Here is a 16224-nt window from a genome sequence, read left to right as displayed (position 1 = left end):
ATCTTGGAGAGCCGTCTGTTGGGCTCGGCAGGGCGAGCGCCGTTACTAGGAGGCCAGACGCGGACGCTCGTGCCTGTTCTCCCGTCTCTCGCAGATTCCCAACGTTGGTTGGTATCCGCGGTCCTCCCTGCACCTCTGTCCCCGCAACCACGGAGCGAGGAGGGAGGCAGAGTTTAGGTGGAGCGAGGCAAGACCAGCCAACCAACTAGGAGAAAATCCCGAAGGAGCAAGGTAGAACCGGAGTGGGAGGCGTAAACAACTAGAAGTCGATGCGTCGAGACGGTAGCCCACGTCGTATGTGGGTTAGACAGACAAGGTGTCACATTAGGAGGTAAGTCATAGCCAGGCTCCAGAGGTCGACAGGCCAACACCGTGTACCCATGTACCTCCTGATAAGATAAGCCCTCTTCCTGGTACCTAAGTATCCATTTCCGCCTTGCGTCTTAAAGTAACGTCGCACGCGCGTGCACGTGGCCGAGCAATCCTTACCTAAGCTTTTACTACCTTACGTAGCCTTCCCCTATTCATGTTCGGGAATCATCAAACTTAGGAGGTGTCAATCACGTGGGCCTCAACCCAGATTCGCCCTCGATAATGACCAGTTTTGCTGGTGGTGAATTAAGCACTAGCAGTAGCTCTCCAAAAGAGAAAAAAGGCGTTGCCCTAAGATGTATGTGTAGATTACCCTGACCCCGAGCACCTTTTTTCTCCCTTCTTTTCAGAACCCTCTTCCGCAGGCCGTGATATATCCCGGGGCCCCCCTTCCTTCCTTTCTGGCCCCCGGCCCCTAGAACGACGTCGTATGCCAGTCTTCACAATATTACAATCCAGCTGCAGTGACAAATGAAACAAGAGAGAATCGAGGTCTTCTGTGCGTGTGGTGTGTACATCTTGGTTGTGTTGTACCGACACTTGCAAATTCCGCAGCCCTTCACCGCCCGCAGATCCACTCCGCGTGCTCGGTAAGCTGCCGCTGCTGCTTCTTAGGCCGTGTTGGTCCGCCCCAAGCAGAGCTGGGAAAAGGCATATATACCCAATCATGACAATGACAGCAGTACACATATACTCGCCGGCACTCCTTCCAGGCAGCTAACAGGCATAAATTCTGGCGAGAGAGGGTATACGCGCGCCGGCTTGCGATGAAAGGTCGCCCAATGGACGAAACTGCAGCGAAGGGTCGGTGCCGGGGGGGGCTGAGAATGACGATAGCTTTCTGCATATGCGGCAGCAGGCGTAGTGCTCGTTCTCGTGTACGAAAAGGAGAATGTATGCATCCCAAAAGGCGACAGACTCCGCATCCCAATGCAATATTACCAAATGTAAATAGCCACTGCTTCGACCCAAAAATGCTGATGTACTTGGCTTTCCCCTTCCCGCCCCTCTTGCCGAGACGAAAAAGATGTGTGCGTCGTGAGGCTGTAATCCAACCCGATTCCTTCTATCCCGTATCAAATGCGCCGTTGATCCGAATTAAGACGAACTCGATAATTTCGGCACCACCCACATAGAGGCGCCCCCTCATACTTATAAGAAAATACCAGCCGTGAGAATACGCAAGATCGAGCCACCCCAAGCTGAGGACATAAGGCGTGGCGTGTCGACAAGGAGCCCAAATCCCCACGCCGATGTCGGTGGCGCTTCGTGCCCCCGACACCTATCAACGAACTCCGGTCGGGGGACGGGGCCCGAGACTACTTATGCTGCTATGGGCTGAGGGCCCAGAGCCCGAGTGCATGGAATCACCACTCGCCGCGCTAGCGCTCGCACTGCCGGTCAGACTGTCTGCGGTCTTGGCATTTGGTGGTAGGAGGGAGCTCACCCCGACATGTTGTTCAACTTGATGCGGTGCCACCATGTTCCCTTGCCCGGGCGGATGCCGGGGAACAGGTTGTCGCACGCCGTCTGGAGGCGACGGACGCCCATTGCCACCTCGCATTGACGGACTATACGGGCTGGCCGGTGACTGGCTGGCCCGCCTAGGATAAGGCCCACTCATCCCCCCGGGTCCATTTTGCAGGTCGTGGAGATGTGAGGCTGTCAAAGAATTCGCCCGTGAGCCGGCTTGCATCTGGCCCCGATCAACATTGCCATACCGATTCGAGGTGAAACTCATCAGCGGATCGTCGAGGATGTTATCGTGGAGACCAGCCGTGGCGTTCGAGACCTGACTGGACCGATTTCTGCCGAATGACGGCCGCCATCGGTTACCACGATGCGTTGGTCCACCACCAGGGCCTTCGGGATTCATTCTGATTTCGCTTTGGCTCGGAGGCTTGGTGCGGTTCTTCCTAGAAGTAACGCTCATCATATCAAAATTGTCGGGATCGATCATGGGGAGAACTGGGCCCGAGTTCGGGTCGAAGTAGTCGTCCTCTTCGTCGTCGTCGTCGAACATGGCGCCTCCAATGCGCGGTGGGGGGCCGCGCCTCCTATTAACTGGCGGAGGACCCGGGCGTCGCATGCGCATTTCTTGCTCTTTCAGCGCCAGCTCGCGCTGCCGTAACTGGAGTTCTCTTTCGCGGAGAGCGATATCTGAATTGTCAGCATTGTACACGCCATCTCCAACGTCCGCCGTGTCCTCGTAAAGAACCAGGTGGCTAAACTCTCCCAGATCGGTATCCTCCAAGGAGCCGCGTCTTGACGGTTGCCGTGATGAGGGGTGCCCGTTCGGGGCGCCGTTCATAGGAGGCCGATGTCCATTAGGCGGGCCACCATTCATAGGAGGAGGGCGACGCATGCCCGGAGGAGGCCCACTGAAGTTCGACGAGTTCCTGGGTCGCGCCCGGGGCATGGGCATCCCATTTCCGTTCGGGAATCCATTGACGGGAGGACGGGGCGGCGGACCGGACGCTGACATGCGGGGCATTGGGGATACAGGCGAGCCAGAAGCTGTCGGCAGTCCGTTCATCTCTTTAGGCCGAGATTGGTTCACAACATTTATGTTGTGGAAGATGGCGTAAAGCGTCTCGATCCGGGGCAATTTTATACCTGAACTCTGAGCCAATTTGATCGGCGACCCGAGAAAAGTTTCCACTTCCATTGGCCGCCTTGCCACATAATCCTGCCACATGATACTTGGATCCGAAGGCTCGCACTGCTCCTTCAACGTCCTCTGCTTGAAGTCGGTGCTCAGTGTGCATCCTTGCGCGTTCGCCAGCTGTATGAGCTCATCGATCACATCCGAAATTAGCTGCTTGACCCCGGGCTTCTCTAGAAGAGCAGCGTGAGAGGGTGTATCGAAGATGACGCTGGCAGGATGGAAGGCAATAGGGCTACATCTGTTAGTAGATCGCTAGCAAGACTGCTCGTGCCGAAGTAAACTTACCCGATAACGCGCTCAAACTGCTGCTGTCTGATGTTATTTGAGACCTTACAATCAACGCGGCCGCTGCTCAGGGTCATGGCAAGGGCTTGAGCCATATCCTCTTGTATGGCAAGGGGAATACTGCTACTTTTATTTGCCGGTCCAACCCACACCTCGGTCGAGCCAGTATGCTCAAACTCGCTGGCGCCTATCTGCGTGAGCTCAGCGTTGGAGACGAGCGACAGCACGACGTTCGTTGGAAACCTCTCCTCGATAGCCGCCTCGACTCCCAAAGTATGCGTTGTGTTGACCAGAATGCAGGTGTGCTGCGGGGTGACGACGGCGTCGATTACGGATGCGAGATCATAGACATCCGGTAATGCTTTGATACAGAGGATGATATAGTCGAAGGGACCCTCTTTGATATTCGAGGCCTCATCCGGTGTCCGAACAACTACCCACAAGATGCGTCAGCAAAAGGCTTACTTACTTCGTATGCAGAACAAGAACGGTCACAGATTAGACGTACCACGTCGAGGTTTGAAGCGCTCATTTCCAAACGACCCGGACTTGAAAGAGATACCAAACTGGTTGACAGCTTCGAAACCCGACTTCCAAACGAGGGTTACGTCGCAAGCATTGGTGGCCTGGAGCCTCCAGGACAGGAACGCGGACACAGCATTACCGCCCACTGTGCACACCCGCATTAGTATATCTTCATCCATGATGAGGCGATGGGATGGACTCGAGGCATGAGTCAACCTGCCGGGCCTCTCGAACTGCCCAAAAGAGTCGAGAGTGAGAGTGAGAGAATTCCCGTCTCTCCCAGCAGTCCCGACGCGAACAGAGGCCTCCCGCTCTCGAACTCAGATGGTATGGGAATCGAGGTTGGGATGTAGGTGATGGGACGGGAAATCAACGGACCTGAAAGGATCTTCAGACGCGGCGCTACCGGCGCCATGATAGAGACCAGTCGAGGGCTAGCGGGTTAGACCGCTCCTGGATTCGGTTGCCTCTGTGTATCGTGCAGGCGCACTCGCGACGGCGTCGGGACGAGCTAAGGTAGCCCTGTATCACAGCCACGACGGAACCCAGACACGACGTGGACGCAATGACTCGCGATGGCTCGTATTACGCCCCTAACGCTCGGCTCTTCTTTTTTTTCCTCTTTCCTCGCTTCTCTCCTTAAACCGTCCAATTTCCAAGAACGCCACCTCAGGAGGTACGATCTTTGCCTCTTCCGTAACAAGCTGAGAGATTGGCGCAGACTAGGCTTGTCGGTTGGCAGTCAACTTCAGCGACCCATTCGCGGCGGCCGCTAGAATGGAACAACAATTCGATAGTGTCTAACTCAACCCCAGTCCTCCTGGCAGACGGCTTGCAGGACTATACTCTGTATTTTCCGGAGAACCCGGTCCACTTGCGCCGAAATGCCCCAAAGCTACAACGGATATCGGAATGGTAACGAGCGTGACGGCCTGAGACCAGGTCGTGGGGACAGCGGGAATAAGCGAGGTGCGCTCCGAAAGAGACGGTCAAACGTAGGACTGGCGGCGACGGTTGGAGGGATTATCGTGGCGAGAGATCCTCGACAGGTGTAAGGAGAAAGCGAAGGGTGGGAAGGAAAAAAAAATGAAATGATTAATGAGTGGACGCAACAACTCGGATACGGGCAGTGGGAGTGTTGGGTAGCCGAACGACGGTTGGGCCAAGGGCGGCGGGCGATGCGAGGGAGTGCCCGGCAAGAATACACAGACAGACGGGATAGACGGGACAGTCTGGTATCGCGGAGACAACCTTCTGGAGGAGAGGAGCGAGGCAGAAGAGGTGATGAAGGAAGAAACGGGAAACTACTTGGATCGGAGAAAAGCTGGGCTGCCCAGTATGAGGTACAGTGGCTAAGATGCGCACACGCATACATGCGTACACGCTCACATCCACCCGTCCATACAAGGGACAGGACAGGCCAGGGAGAGGGATGGGAAGCGGTGCGATGCGAGAGGGGCGCAAGACAGGGAGAGGGAGAGAGGGAGGGAGGGAGGGAGGGAGAGGGACAAGAGACCTACCTCGAGTGGGTGACGGAGGCGACGTCAAAACTGGACCAGGTGGAGGTACCTCTACCTCCCAGCGTCACCCCGACCCGCTGGCGGGGCTCCCTTAGGCAGGTAGGTGCTATGGATGTTCTTCTGCCCGTCGCTGTTCCTGCCGTTTGTCATTGACTTGCTGGCGGTATGATGAGGATGTATGCACGTATGACATGTGTAGGTATCTTAGGTACTTAACCCAGGTTCGCAGGCACCTAATATAGGAGGCACCTACCGGGTAGGTACCTAGGTAGGTAGGTGTAGGTACATTGAATATATGGGTACTTTCTAATACCTCCTGTAGGACCTGGCCTTTGGTACCTCCTACATCACCTACCACGACCTACACGCCTCACGCACCCGCCTTAGTCAGGTGCCTGCCCCTCAGAACCTCAAGGCGCCCGAAGTACCTACCGGTAGCCCCACCAGATAGAATACCAGGTACCCACCTATCACGCAAGTGCCCCCCCAAAGCATGTACCTACCTACCTACCTACCTCTACCTACCTGGTAGCGGATTGGCGTTTACGGGGCACGCAGCGTGCTAAACACATACCTACCTAGCCTAGGTATCCATGACTTGGGGACTGGGACAAGCATGCGTAGCGAGCGCGCGTGGCTACCTAGATGTAGCGTTGCAGAGAATTCGTTCGGTACGCGCTACCTACCTTAGGTACCTCTAGGTGTCTAAGGTAAGTAGAAGTACCTAGGTACGCAAGTCTCAAAAGTACGAACTACGGCACTTCCCGTCTAACCAGCCAGAGATGTGGGCTAGACTGCTGACGCTGGGTTTACGCTGGCCTTATTTTTGTTACCCCCTCTGTCTGCTTGGTTCTTCCGAGAGTAACAATACTGCCGGGTTGGTGGGAAACAACTTATCCACGTTGCGACCAAGGTGCGGAAGAAGAGAGCTAGGGATGGGGATATCCACCTGTGTATAGGAGGCAGGCAGGTAGGTGACAAGGTCAGATCTCTCTGGCCAATTTCATAAATAAGCCGGGCCAGCACCCAGAGTGTCAACGAAAATTCAGTCAATACCTTTATTTCCCGAAGACACACCACCGACGGTTGGAGGTGGCCCGCAAAACTTATGTACATAAAGAAAAGAAATGTCACATACATTCGGCACGTTCAAAGAATGAATGTTTCAAACCTCCACTCTCGATTGATCATGTACGAACGACGAGAAACATGCGAACAGCGGCGCGCACTCTACGGTGGAGTGGGCCAGGAGCGAGGGGCTGGTCCTATCACATCTTCAAGGCTAGCCAGGTGCATCCATTGATAATTTGGTGGTGCTCTACTTACATATCTATGTAAAACAATCTATCATATGTGCACCTTAGGCAAGGTTGTTACCTGATGTCCTTATGCGCTAGCAACCCTCATGGACGGGCTCACATTCCGGGAGGAAGATGGGTTAAAGTGCCTAACCTCAATTGAACCGCCTCGAATAGTTACCTACCTACCTCCATACTACACAGGTTCTCCAAGCGTAAGTTAGTGCCTAGGTAAACTCCGGGGCCCTTAGTAGCACCTAGGTATACAGGGACCTAGGTCGGCTTAGGAGGTACCTAACTAAGGCTGTTAAGCACCTAAGGTACCTGCAGTATAACTACCTCTACACCTCACTCAGTCCACAGACAGGCACCGAGGTATATACAGACACAGCTACCTACCTATTCCAGCGCATGTGTAGCACACTATCGTAAGCAGAGGTTGGGTTCAAGTCGGTCCTAAATGTCTAAGGTTGATAGATAGCTAGGTTTGAAAGAGGTCTTCAGATGGGGTGGCGTACATTTTACGGGACGGTAGGGTTTTACGAATGTAGAGAGGTAGGCCTGGTAGTAAGACATACAGATTGACGGGTGCGTATCATCATTCTGCCCATAGGCGGTACCTCTAGGGCAGATCAACAACCTTCTCTTACGTACCACAACTTCTCTACGGGGAGGATTGCGTTTATTGCGTCTTTAGGCCCTTACCGGCCAAGGGGCCAACTGAGTTTTCCAACACCGCGATCCTCCGTAGGTCCTACGGACACGCTCCCGCCCGCAATCTTCACCACGACACCGCAGGGCTATATATATATCTCTCTCTCTCAATCGACAATCTGAAAAAGTCTTGCCCAGGCAGAGGTTTGCATGGTGCCAACGCTGGCAGATGCATATGTACATCCATGTACCCAGACGCAGATGGTATATGTGCATGGAGTTCTGCGTATGGGTGTGTAGACGCACATACCTCGACCCTTTCGAATGAGGTAGAGGGCATTGCAAATCCTTGCGGGTGCCGTCATTCTAGAATGAGGATGCATTCGGCTCTACGTACATGCCTACCTTAGGTACCTACCTACACGTAGGTCCCAAAGGTGCTCGTCCGTATATTGAACGTTGGTGGTATCCGATCCGCAATACATACAGCAAAGATCGACGCTCGCACGGGGCGACGAGGCTGTGCACCTTGATTACATACATTACATGTGTACTGCGTGCTATACAGGTTAGGCTCGAGATATCCATGTAAGCCCATCGGCCCAGAATGCGTGCGCACTGTGTTACAAAACGAAACGCGTGTATGTTGTGAAGATAGATAAAGTCTTCTCGTAGAGTGACGGGAATATCATTGGACAGTGGATCTGACCTACATCCACATGTCGGTCCTCCCTATCTCCGGACTCTCCGTACGAAGCGGCACACATGGACGGTTTAACCGCCAGTGCCCTTTCTCTGTCTCCTATTGACTGCAGATGGATTGTCGGCTTGGTGCTCGTATTCTTCAAATATGGCGGGACTAAATATGCCCCTATATACCTGGCCACTGACCTACCGCAGGCGTCCCCTTACGCACAGCTGCATGGCGCTGAAAGCCAGGCAGGCGAAGTTAAGCCTCAGCGAGGAGGTATGTCAAAAGCGCGGCTTCTTCAAACGTAACACTACACGTAGAGGCATTCAGTCCTCGTAGTCCTAATACTGCCTAACGTGCATCGTCTTCGAAACTGCAGGGAGTTGAGCCTACGTATATACTCAGAGAAAAGCATACCAGACCCGCTTTGATGGTCCACGTATCTATCAGCAGACCCGCATGTAGGGCAGCTGTAAGTTGTTGCTCACTTATGATCCTTACATATCGGGGCCCGTGCATTCTATATATGTATGTACATTCGTAGGTACCTAGGGCATGTACGGAAAATATATGAGATTCTAGAAGGGGCATACTAGGGTAGATCATGTATGTACATATGTATGCATAAGCATGATTCCGTTTGGCTTCCCTGAATAAACAGACAGGGGAAGGTGACGACTCGATGCTTTTAGATGTCGACGTGGAAAGGAACAATAGAATCCCTGCAGGAGGTGAAGATGGTGAGTACTAAAGGGGATGAACACGACTTTTCAGGATCCAGCCACCGCAGGCATTGCCATTACAAAAGGACATACCTGTACGAACACGTATGAATTACCTGCTCAAGAGCTCCTTTTGGCCTGAAGACGGTACTCTCTAATGCGCCCATCTGGGCAGATAGCATCTTGCCATCTCAATCTCGACAAATTGCTTACTTATACTGCCAACTTACACGAGAACAGTGGCTTGTCATTTGGCAGCAACAGGCCAGGGAAACAGGCCATGTCTCGGACACTTGTACATTCAGACGTGTCCAGCACATTTCCCTTGAGCCCAAGCCACCATGTCCAGGAAGTAAGAAGGACTTGGAAATTCCGAGATCCCATACCTTAGGGAGGTAGGTGCCTGCGCCAAACTGGACAGGTCACAATCGAGGTCGAAGAATGTCTGTAGGGGAGAAATACCGTAGAGAGGTACCTACACACGTATACGCGAAGGAGAAGACGACGCTGCCAGTCAGATGATAAATTACCTGCGTACACAATACGCAGGTACCTGTAGGCACCTCTATACAGAGGTCCCGGAAGAGGCGCAGCCCCTGTACCTTTGGGGCAGGGATTGGGCTAACAACGAGATAACCTCTACATATGTACATGTATATACGTTGAACATCCCGAAAGGGGCTCATCGAGACCACGGGATCGTCGGTATCTTTTTTTCCCCCTCGCCTCGACACCCGGCAGCTTCGGTCTCGAGTCCGACCAGACAAGATACAGGCTCTCGGAATGCGTTGTCGCCAGCCTTCTCCCCTCCCTTCGTAATGCCGTCCTAGCGCCTTTCCATATGTCAGGTATGTGATATACCTACGTATACATGTACCTATAGCGATCTATAGCGATCTGTTACCTGCCGCTGGATACCTTGCGTACTGTAGAGAGCAGACATGCCTACCTACCTCTCATAGGTAGTAACCTGATGTAACCCATGCTCAGCTAACCTGATCCGATCGGTAAAAATAGCCGGTGGCCTTCATCTCCGGCAGCTCTTCCTCTGCACGAAAGTAAAGAGGCATATTAAGCTGTCCACATCCGTTCAGCTTATCTGACACCGGTACCATGATGCTGTTCCTTCGTTTGGTGTTAGGTACCTATTCTATGAAGAACTCGGGACGGCTAAAGTTGCCCAGGCGCCAGTACGCGACACGTAGGAAAGATATGGTAGGTATGGTTAGGAGGGTTAGGAGGTAGGTATGTGGGTAGAGGGGGCATGCACACCTATGCAGTATACTCATACTTGTAATCCCCCCTAATGGTAGTATCAAGCTATCGGTGCAGCGATGACGTATGAATCAACGGGACCCATGGCCAGAACTTTCGTCCTCGCAAATTTTAACAAACGGACGCGTCAAAGGATCTATCTTACGCGAACGGAGGTAAACATACAATCCCGTCGGTCTATATATACACATATATTGCACACGATCCGCCCGCAGCACGTATGTACATCAACATACTGACCTGTAATATATACGCGTGCACAATATTAGCTAGGTATCTTATCTTAGAGGGCGATCGTTCCGAGCAAGAAAAAAAGAGGGACAGGCGTCGTATTATTAGGCCTAACCCAACAGTGTGTTCGGCGCTCGGGCAGCGGAGATCCACCATGGTTCCGGGTCGGGCGGGAAGATTCCTAGTATCCTAGTAAGAGTGGATTTGTGTGAGAATTTTGCCAACCTACCTCTAGGTACCTGGGTACCTGTTCTCGATGTGCCAGTTAACTGGTACCTAGGTACCTAGGTAGATATCCCCTGTTTACCTCAGGTAAGGAGGTATCTACTCAGGTACCTCTTCCCAACTTCCGGTAGTTACCTAAGTACCTACATAAGCAGCTACCTCTTTACGGGGTTATGTGTTGGGCTTCTCATTTTTGTCTCGAGTTCTGTAAAAATTACCGAATACATACGGTCAAATCACCCGCATGAATCCAACAAGAGCCCGCGCGGGCAATCTCGTCTATCAACGCATCCACTCCGTAGTCTTAATAGTCGTTTACATATTCTCGGCGTCAGATATTCCCAGTGTCAAATATTGTGCGTACCTACGCCCTGGATCCTGCCTGTCGGCTTCTCTGGCTTTGCCATAACAGCGCGACCAATCCCGAAGCCACCAAGCCACGTCGTTACCACGGCGGATGACTCGGCCTACCACCAACCCGCGATGGAATTTGAGAGAGCTATGCTCTCTAGCCCACCGCACCGCTTCCAGCACGTTAGGACGGGCTAGACCACCTCTGCTATGGCAGACTTGAGACTTCCTTGGCCTTGCTAACGCCTCTCGTGCTCCATCGCGCCTCGGAATGAATTGGCCAATCCCACCTCGCCCTACCTCCGCCAGTTCCAGCCGCTTGCGGTCAGCCTGGCAAACCAACGGATAACTAGAAGAAGCGGCACGGTAACCGCTGTCGATATTCGGCTTCGTCTCACACACCTCCCCGGGCGGGTTGATTAGGCAGCCAATATAACGAATACGCAGGAGAAATACTCCGCGCCAATAAGGTCCGCCAGGGCTCAACGAGGGGCCACCTCACGGAGCCTTATCGGCTTACCAAGGCAGGGGACCGTCCCTGTGTACTTGTACATACATCCTCCGCATCGTGGCACCGCGGCCCGGCCCCAGTCTTCAAGCAATTGGCTGCGTAGAACGGCCGGATACCCAAGGATGGGCGAGAGATGCGGCCTCGATGATCCACCCGGTAGATATCGCATACTTTCGGGATTCTCCTCCGCTGTTGAGTGTGCCAAGACCCCGTGAAGCCACCCCGACTGCCTGGAGCATCAGGCGGGATCGCGAAATCGAGATACCCGAGTCTCTTCCTAGTGGGGAGGGATCATATCATCCCGTCCGCCCTCAGGCCTTCCGTGGGCAATACCCCGACCTCCGCAGGCGAGGTACGTATGCACTTGTTTCTTCGCAGAATCGGAAGATGCCGCTTGTGGCTTTTCAGGCCCAGGCCAGCGTAGGCCTCATCGGAGCCCCTATGCCCACTCAAGCCCACGAAAATATGGATGTGACGGCCAGTAGCCTATCGTCTAGACGACATGTCGCGTACATATGAGTATGTCTAACGGCCAATCCATGTGCTCACTCTCCTACCGATCGTTTCCGGCTTAGGCGTAGCGGATACGTCGCCCTTGGGGAAACCGGCCGTTTCCCACCTGGATTTCGAGAATTTGCAGGGGTTGCCAAACCTGCTTTTTGAGGCCGAGACTTTTTTTTTCCTGTCTTGTCTAGAAATCCGAGCTTGACCGGATCAACAATTTTTAGCACCATACCCGCCGATTACGATTCGTGGGCGAGCATCTCTAATCTACTCATCCGCCACGAGCCTCCCTTGCGAGCGCCCCTCCGCGCCAAGTTTAAGAAGACGTCAACACGTTGGAGTCCAGGAGAGATTTCGTGTTCGGGTTATGGCGCTTACCCTCCGAGAACCGAGGTGGCGAGCCGCTGGACCCCTGCAGCATGCGAGTCGCCCAATTGCTCTACATGCTGGGAGACAACGAGCAGCCGTCCGACTCTGGGTGCTATTCGACTCCCATTCCTATACATTCCTATACGCGACAGAAGACGCTGAGCAGCGGTGAGGGCAGTCACATACATAGAGCTACAATGCATGAAATAGGGACAGGGCTCCCCGAAAAGGACGACGTAGTGCTGACTAGAAGGTATGCTTGGCTGTCTTGTCATCCCATGTATGCCCTCTTGTGGCTCATCGCGCACCTGCAAGCTCCCGCTGGAAGGGAAATGCCAACGGGGCGCTACCCGTGTTGGCTAAGCCGACGATATTAGTTGGCTATGCCTATTTATTTACCTACTCATTGTCTCGGCCGGTATGGGTATCCGGAGCTACGGCATGAAATCGGGACCAAGTAACACGTAAGTAGCTGCCACTCGCCGCCACATGCCACGAAATCCCGCTCTGGGTCCGACCCCTCCCAAGGCATAAATTCGCGGACAAAGGACAACGTGGACCTCGTAGTGGGGGAGGGCCGCGAGTGTGGTTTGTCGGAGAGAGAGAGGAATGCTGCAGACACATACATGTACGTAGCTAGCCCGGTCCCTCCCTCTCCCTTTTTTTTCTTTCCTGCCCGGTGCCATCGCACAGCATGGCGGCGTTGCATACATACGGATATCGAGTGTCTGCCCGCAGCGAGATTCGTGTTGTGCCCTAGCCAAGCGCAGACGAGAGACATCGTCAGTTGGTGGGTGATCATGCGCTGCGCTGCGCGTCCTACAGCATACATGGTGGGCATGTAAGGGGGGGAACGGGGCTCAACTTGGCTTCGGACGCACGCATACGTGCATATAGACAGAGCGGAAACGACGCGGCGCAGCTGCGTGTGTGCGTGTGTGCGTGCGTGTGTGTGTGACGCAGGCGTCGGCACGATGCTGCACGCAGGACGCGTCCACATAGCCTTGGGCTATGGTGCACACACCATCCATCGCCGCCGGATTTCGAGCGTGAAAGAGGGAGGGGAGGGAGAAGGTAGGGAACTGGCGCACTGAAAATCAGTCTGCCTACCGTGGTTATCCGCACACGTCTTCTCGCCCCGTGGCACTGCATTACTTACTGCCCACCTATGTTGTCACGAAACGGGTTGGCCGTAAACTCACCCTTTCCCTTCCCTCGCCCCCCTCTCTCTGGAGGATGGCAGCAGCGGCTTACATATTTACCCAGTGACGGAGTCGCCAGCGCGATTTATGCAAATCTTACGTACACCGGGCGGCGTCGGCTTCTCCGCGGGGAGATATCGAGGCTTCTTCAGCCGGCCAGCGGCCCCCCGCTCCCGGCAACCCCATATCCAGACCCCGGGTTGCGGCGCGTGAGCCGACACGCCCTGTACCCGAAGAAGTCGCGAGGACTTCGGACCGCTGCTGGAGGACGCACAGCTCCACTCCGGATGCAGGGCGCAGGGGGCTACGATCTGGCCGTCTTCCCTTTCCGATGGGTCCCAGAGAGAGGAGGTGCGGAGGCGTTAAGGAGGCAAAGAGTGTTGGCTGCCGTAGGAGCATCCTCTACGATCGAGCAGGGACGCAGCCGTAGGCGGTAAGGTCCTGCGTCCCGGCGTGTGCGTGAAACAGCCACAGCTGCGACCGGCCGACTACTACTAAGAATAGAACTAGGTTAGGTATTCAGCCGTTCGACGCGGCCGAGGCCTATTGGTACGAGAAAGCTCGGCTAACCAGCTCGCTGCTCGTTCCCGTATGTGTGTGGGCGTGCTCTGCCGCGCCCCGGGCCACGTGAGTACCCCTTTCCACCCAACCCCCCTTCTTGTCCCATCCCATCCCGTCACATCCACACCTCCTCTCCGCCCCGCTCCTCCCCATACCACACCAGCCGCCGAACCATAGCCGAAGCTGAGAGCGCCCTCTCCGGCTCGGCCTGCGTCAGCACCTTTACTCCTTCTCCTTGGCGCCCCAGCGCTCGGCGAACGGGTCGTCGTTGGGGTCGGTGCGGCGCGAGTGCTCGGCGGCGTCCGCGATGTCGCGCGCGACATCCTCGCCGAACTGGTTCGCGACGAAGGCGAACGCCATGTCGATCCCCGCCGAGATCCCCGACGACGTCCACGCCCGCCCGTCCACGACCCAGCGCGCACGCGCCACCCAGCGGACGTCGGGGCCCTGGGAGGTAGCCTGTCGGCGCCGGATGGGGGTGTTGGTTAGTTGCTCGCGGTCCGGGGGTTGCGGGGGTGGCCGGGTAAAGAGGGTGGTGGGAGACGAGGGGGGGGAAGGGGGACGGGATCAGAGAGGAAGAAGACGCACCCATTCCCACGACCGCTTGTTAGTAGTAGCGCGGAGACCCTCGAGCACGCCGGCGCGCGCGGCGATGACGCTGCCGGTGCAGACGGTCAAGAGGAAGCGGAGGCGGGGGTAGACAGCGCGGACGAAGTCCTCGACGGGGCGGGCGACGAGGGGCTCGCGGACGCCGGCGCCACCGGGGACGATGAGGACGTCGATGCCGTCGGGGCTGGTGCCGTCGTCGGCGGGGGGCAGCGAGGCGAGCGTCTCGGCGAAGGTGTGGGTCGGCGCGACGGCCTCGCCCGCCGCGTGGCCCGAGAGTGGCGTCCGCGTCGACACCGGCTCCCGCGTCGCGGCCAGCACGCGGATAGAGATCGGGTACCGCCGCGACAGCACGTTCAGCACGTCGAGCGGGCCGAAGGCGTCGAGCGCCTGGAACCCCGGGAACAGCGCCACGGCGAAGCGGAGCGGCGGGCTCGTCGGAGCGGCCATGAAGGTTCGCGCTGCGATGTTAGAGGTGGCGGCGGGGGATGCTAGCCTGCGCTCCTCGGGGCGGAGGGAAGGGGCAAGAGGGTGATGGTTTTCTCGAGGCCGGACAGGAGCGGGAAGTATTCGACGATGCGTAGTAGTAACGGCCGGTTGCGGAGGCGGGATCGCCGATTGGTCTGCCGAGGGTTCCAACGTAGGGCGAAGTGCAGGATTGGATACCTAGAGAGTTCTGTCTATAATTAGCGTGGGAGCACATGTATAGGGAAGAAGTTAGGACCCGGTAGGTGGAATGAAACGTCGCAAACGCACGCCTAGAGCGTAAAGACTATTGGTAATGAGCGAAGGAGCACGTATAATATTAGAGAGAAGAAGAGTCCTGACTTCAGCAGCACGACGTTGGCGGCAAGAAAGACAGTCTATTGTACATCCATCGCGGTTCCGACTGTTAATAAATTGATCCGTCCGTTGCAATATTTTGCAGCCATGACATACATCTCTTTTGTTGCATCAGTTCCACGTCGGATGAACTCGCTATAGGAAGTGAGAAGGCAAATGGATAGAAGCAGAAACTACCTACGTAGGTGACAAATGGAAAGGGGAAGCTTGCGAAACCGCGCTGACGCACAGGTAAATTAATTATGAACAAGCAATCCGCGAAGGCTTTGCCATCGAAAACCCCAAGGGATTAGATAAGGAGTTGAGACGATAGCCATATCATCTAGGGATCACATACCTAGGCGTATCGTGGGAAACACATACCTATATCGCGAGAATGAGTGCTGCAGCCGAGGGGTGTGTAAGTGAGATCTGGAGCGAGCGTCGAGTTGTGGGATAGGCGTGGTTAATAACGCGCTCACGCCGGCGACCTGCCTAGGTGTGAGGGGGAGGGGACACGGGCTTGTCGGCAGCCTAGAGCGCCGCTCCCTAGCCCTTGCTCGTTACCGGATTATCACGCCTTATGGTACTTTTTGAGCATTAAAAAAAGGAAAATCGACATCGGACCTTGCATTGCGTCATCGAACTGCTCGGCGGTTCTGCGAACCCCCTCGCCCCACCCCCGGGCGGCGCTCAGAGAGGTCGAGGCCGCCTCGAGGAAGCCCATCGTGGGGTCCGCCGGCGTCGGAGCCTCGGCCATGCCGACGTCCCGACGCGGACTAGCGCTGGCAGGAACGAGGCAGGAGGTAAGTAATAGGTATTACCTAACGCG

At 55.3% G+C, this 16224-nt stretch overlaps 4 protein-coding genes across 4 annotated transcripts; all 4 read right to left on the bottom strand.

Annotated features, from left to right (window-relative positions):
* Positions 1-1359: 1359 nt before the first annotated feature.
* Positions 1360-4505, bottom strand: GGS23DRAFT_184507 (ApbA-domain-containing protein). Its single transcript, XM_051511657.1, has 4 exons — positions 4067-4505; positions 3834-3995; positions 3326-3758; positions 1360-3272 (listed from the first exon to the last, which is right to left on the bottom strand). The coding sequence occupies exons 1-4, from the start codon at positions 4263-4265 to the stop codon at positions 1658-1660; spliced, it is 2409 nt and encodes an 802-aa protein (XP_051376293.1). The 5' UTR covers positions 4266-4505; the 3' UTR covers positions 1360-1657.
* On the bottom strand, positions 4506-5338 carry GGS23DRAFT_184473 (uncharacterized protein). The gene has a single exon (XM_051511656.1). It carries the CDS (start codon positions 5223-5225, stop codon positions 4746-4748), a length of 480 nt encoding a protein of 159 aa, XP_051376292.1. The 5' UTR covers positions 5226-5338; the 3' UTR covers positions 4506-4745.
* An 806-nt stretch (positions 5339-6144) lies between these two features.
* GGS23DRAFT_548999 (uncharacterized protein) lies at positions 6145-6781 on the bottom strand. The gene has a single exon (XM_051515189.1). It carries the CDS (start codon positions 6508-6510, stop codon positions 6160-6162), a length of 351 nt encoding a protein of 116 aa, XP_051376291.1. The 5' UTR covers positions 6511-6781; the 3' UTR covers positions 6145-6159.
* A 7405-nt stretch (positions 6782-14186) lies between these two features.
* Positions 14187-15020, bottom strand: GGS23DRAFT_602627 (class I glutamine amidotransferase-like protein; the record flags this gene model as incomplete). The annotated part of the gene is made up of 2 exons (XM_051519353.1): positions 14187-14411; positions 14553-15020. The coding sequence occupies 2 exons, from the start codon at positions 15018-15020 to the stop codon at positions 14187-14189; spliced, it is 693 nt and encodes a 230-aa protein (XP_051376290.1).
* Positions 15021-16224: the final 1204 nt, after the last annotated feature.

Source organism: Durotheca rogersii (assembly GCF_024521655.1).
Source record: "Durotheca rogersii strain YMJ 92031201 chromosome Unknown GGS23scaffold_2, whole genome shotgun sequence".
Classification (NCBI taxonomy): domain Eukaryota; kingdom Fungi; phylum Ascomycota; class Sordariomycetes; order Xylariales; family Xylariaceae; genus Durotheca; species Durotheca rogersii.
This window is presented reverse-complemented; position numbering and strand designations above follow the sequence as displayed.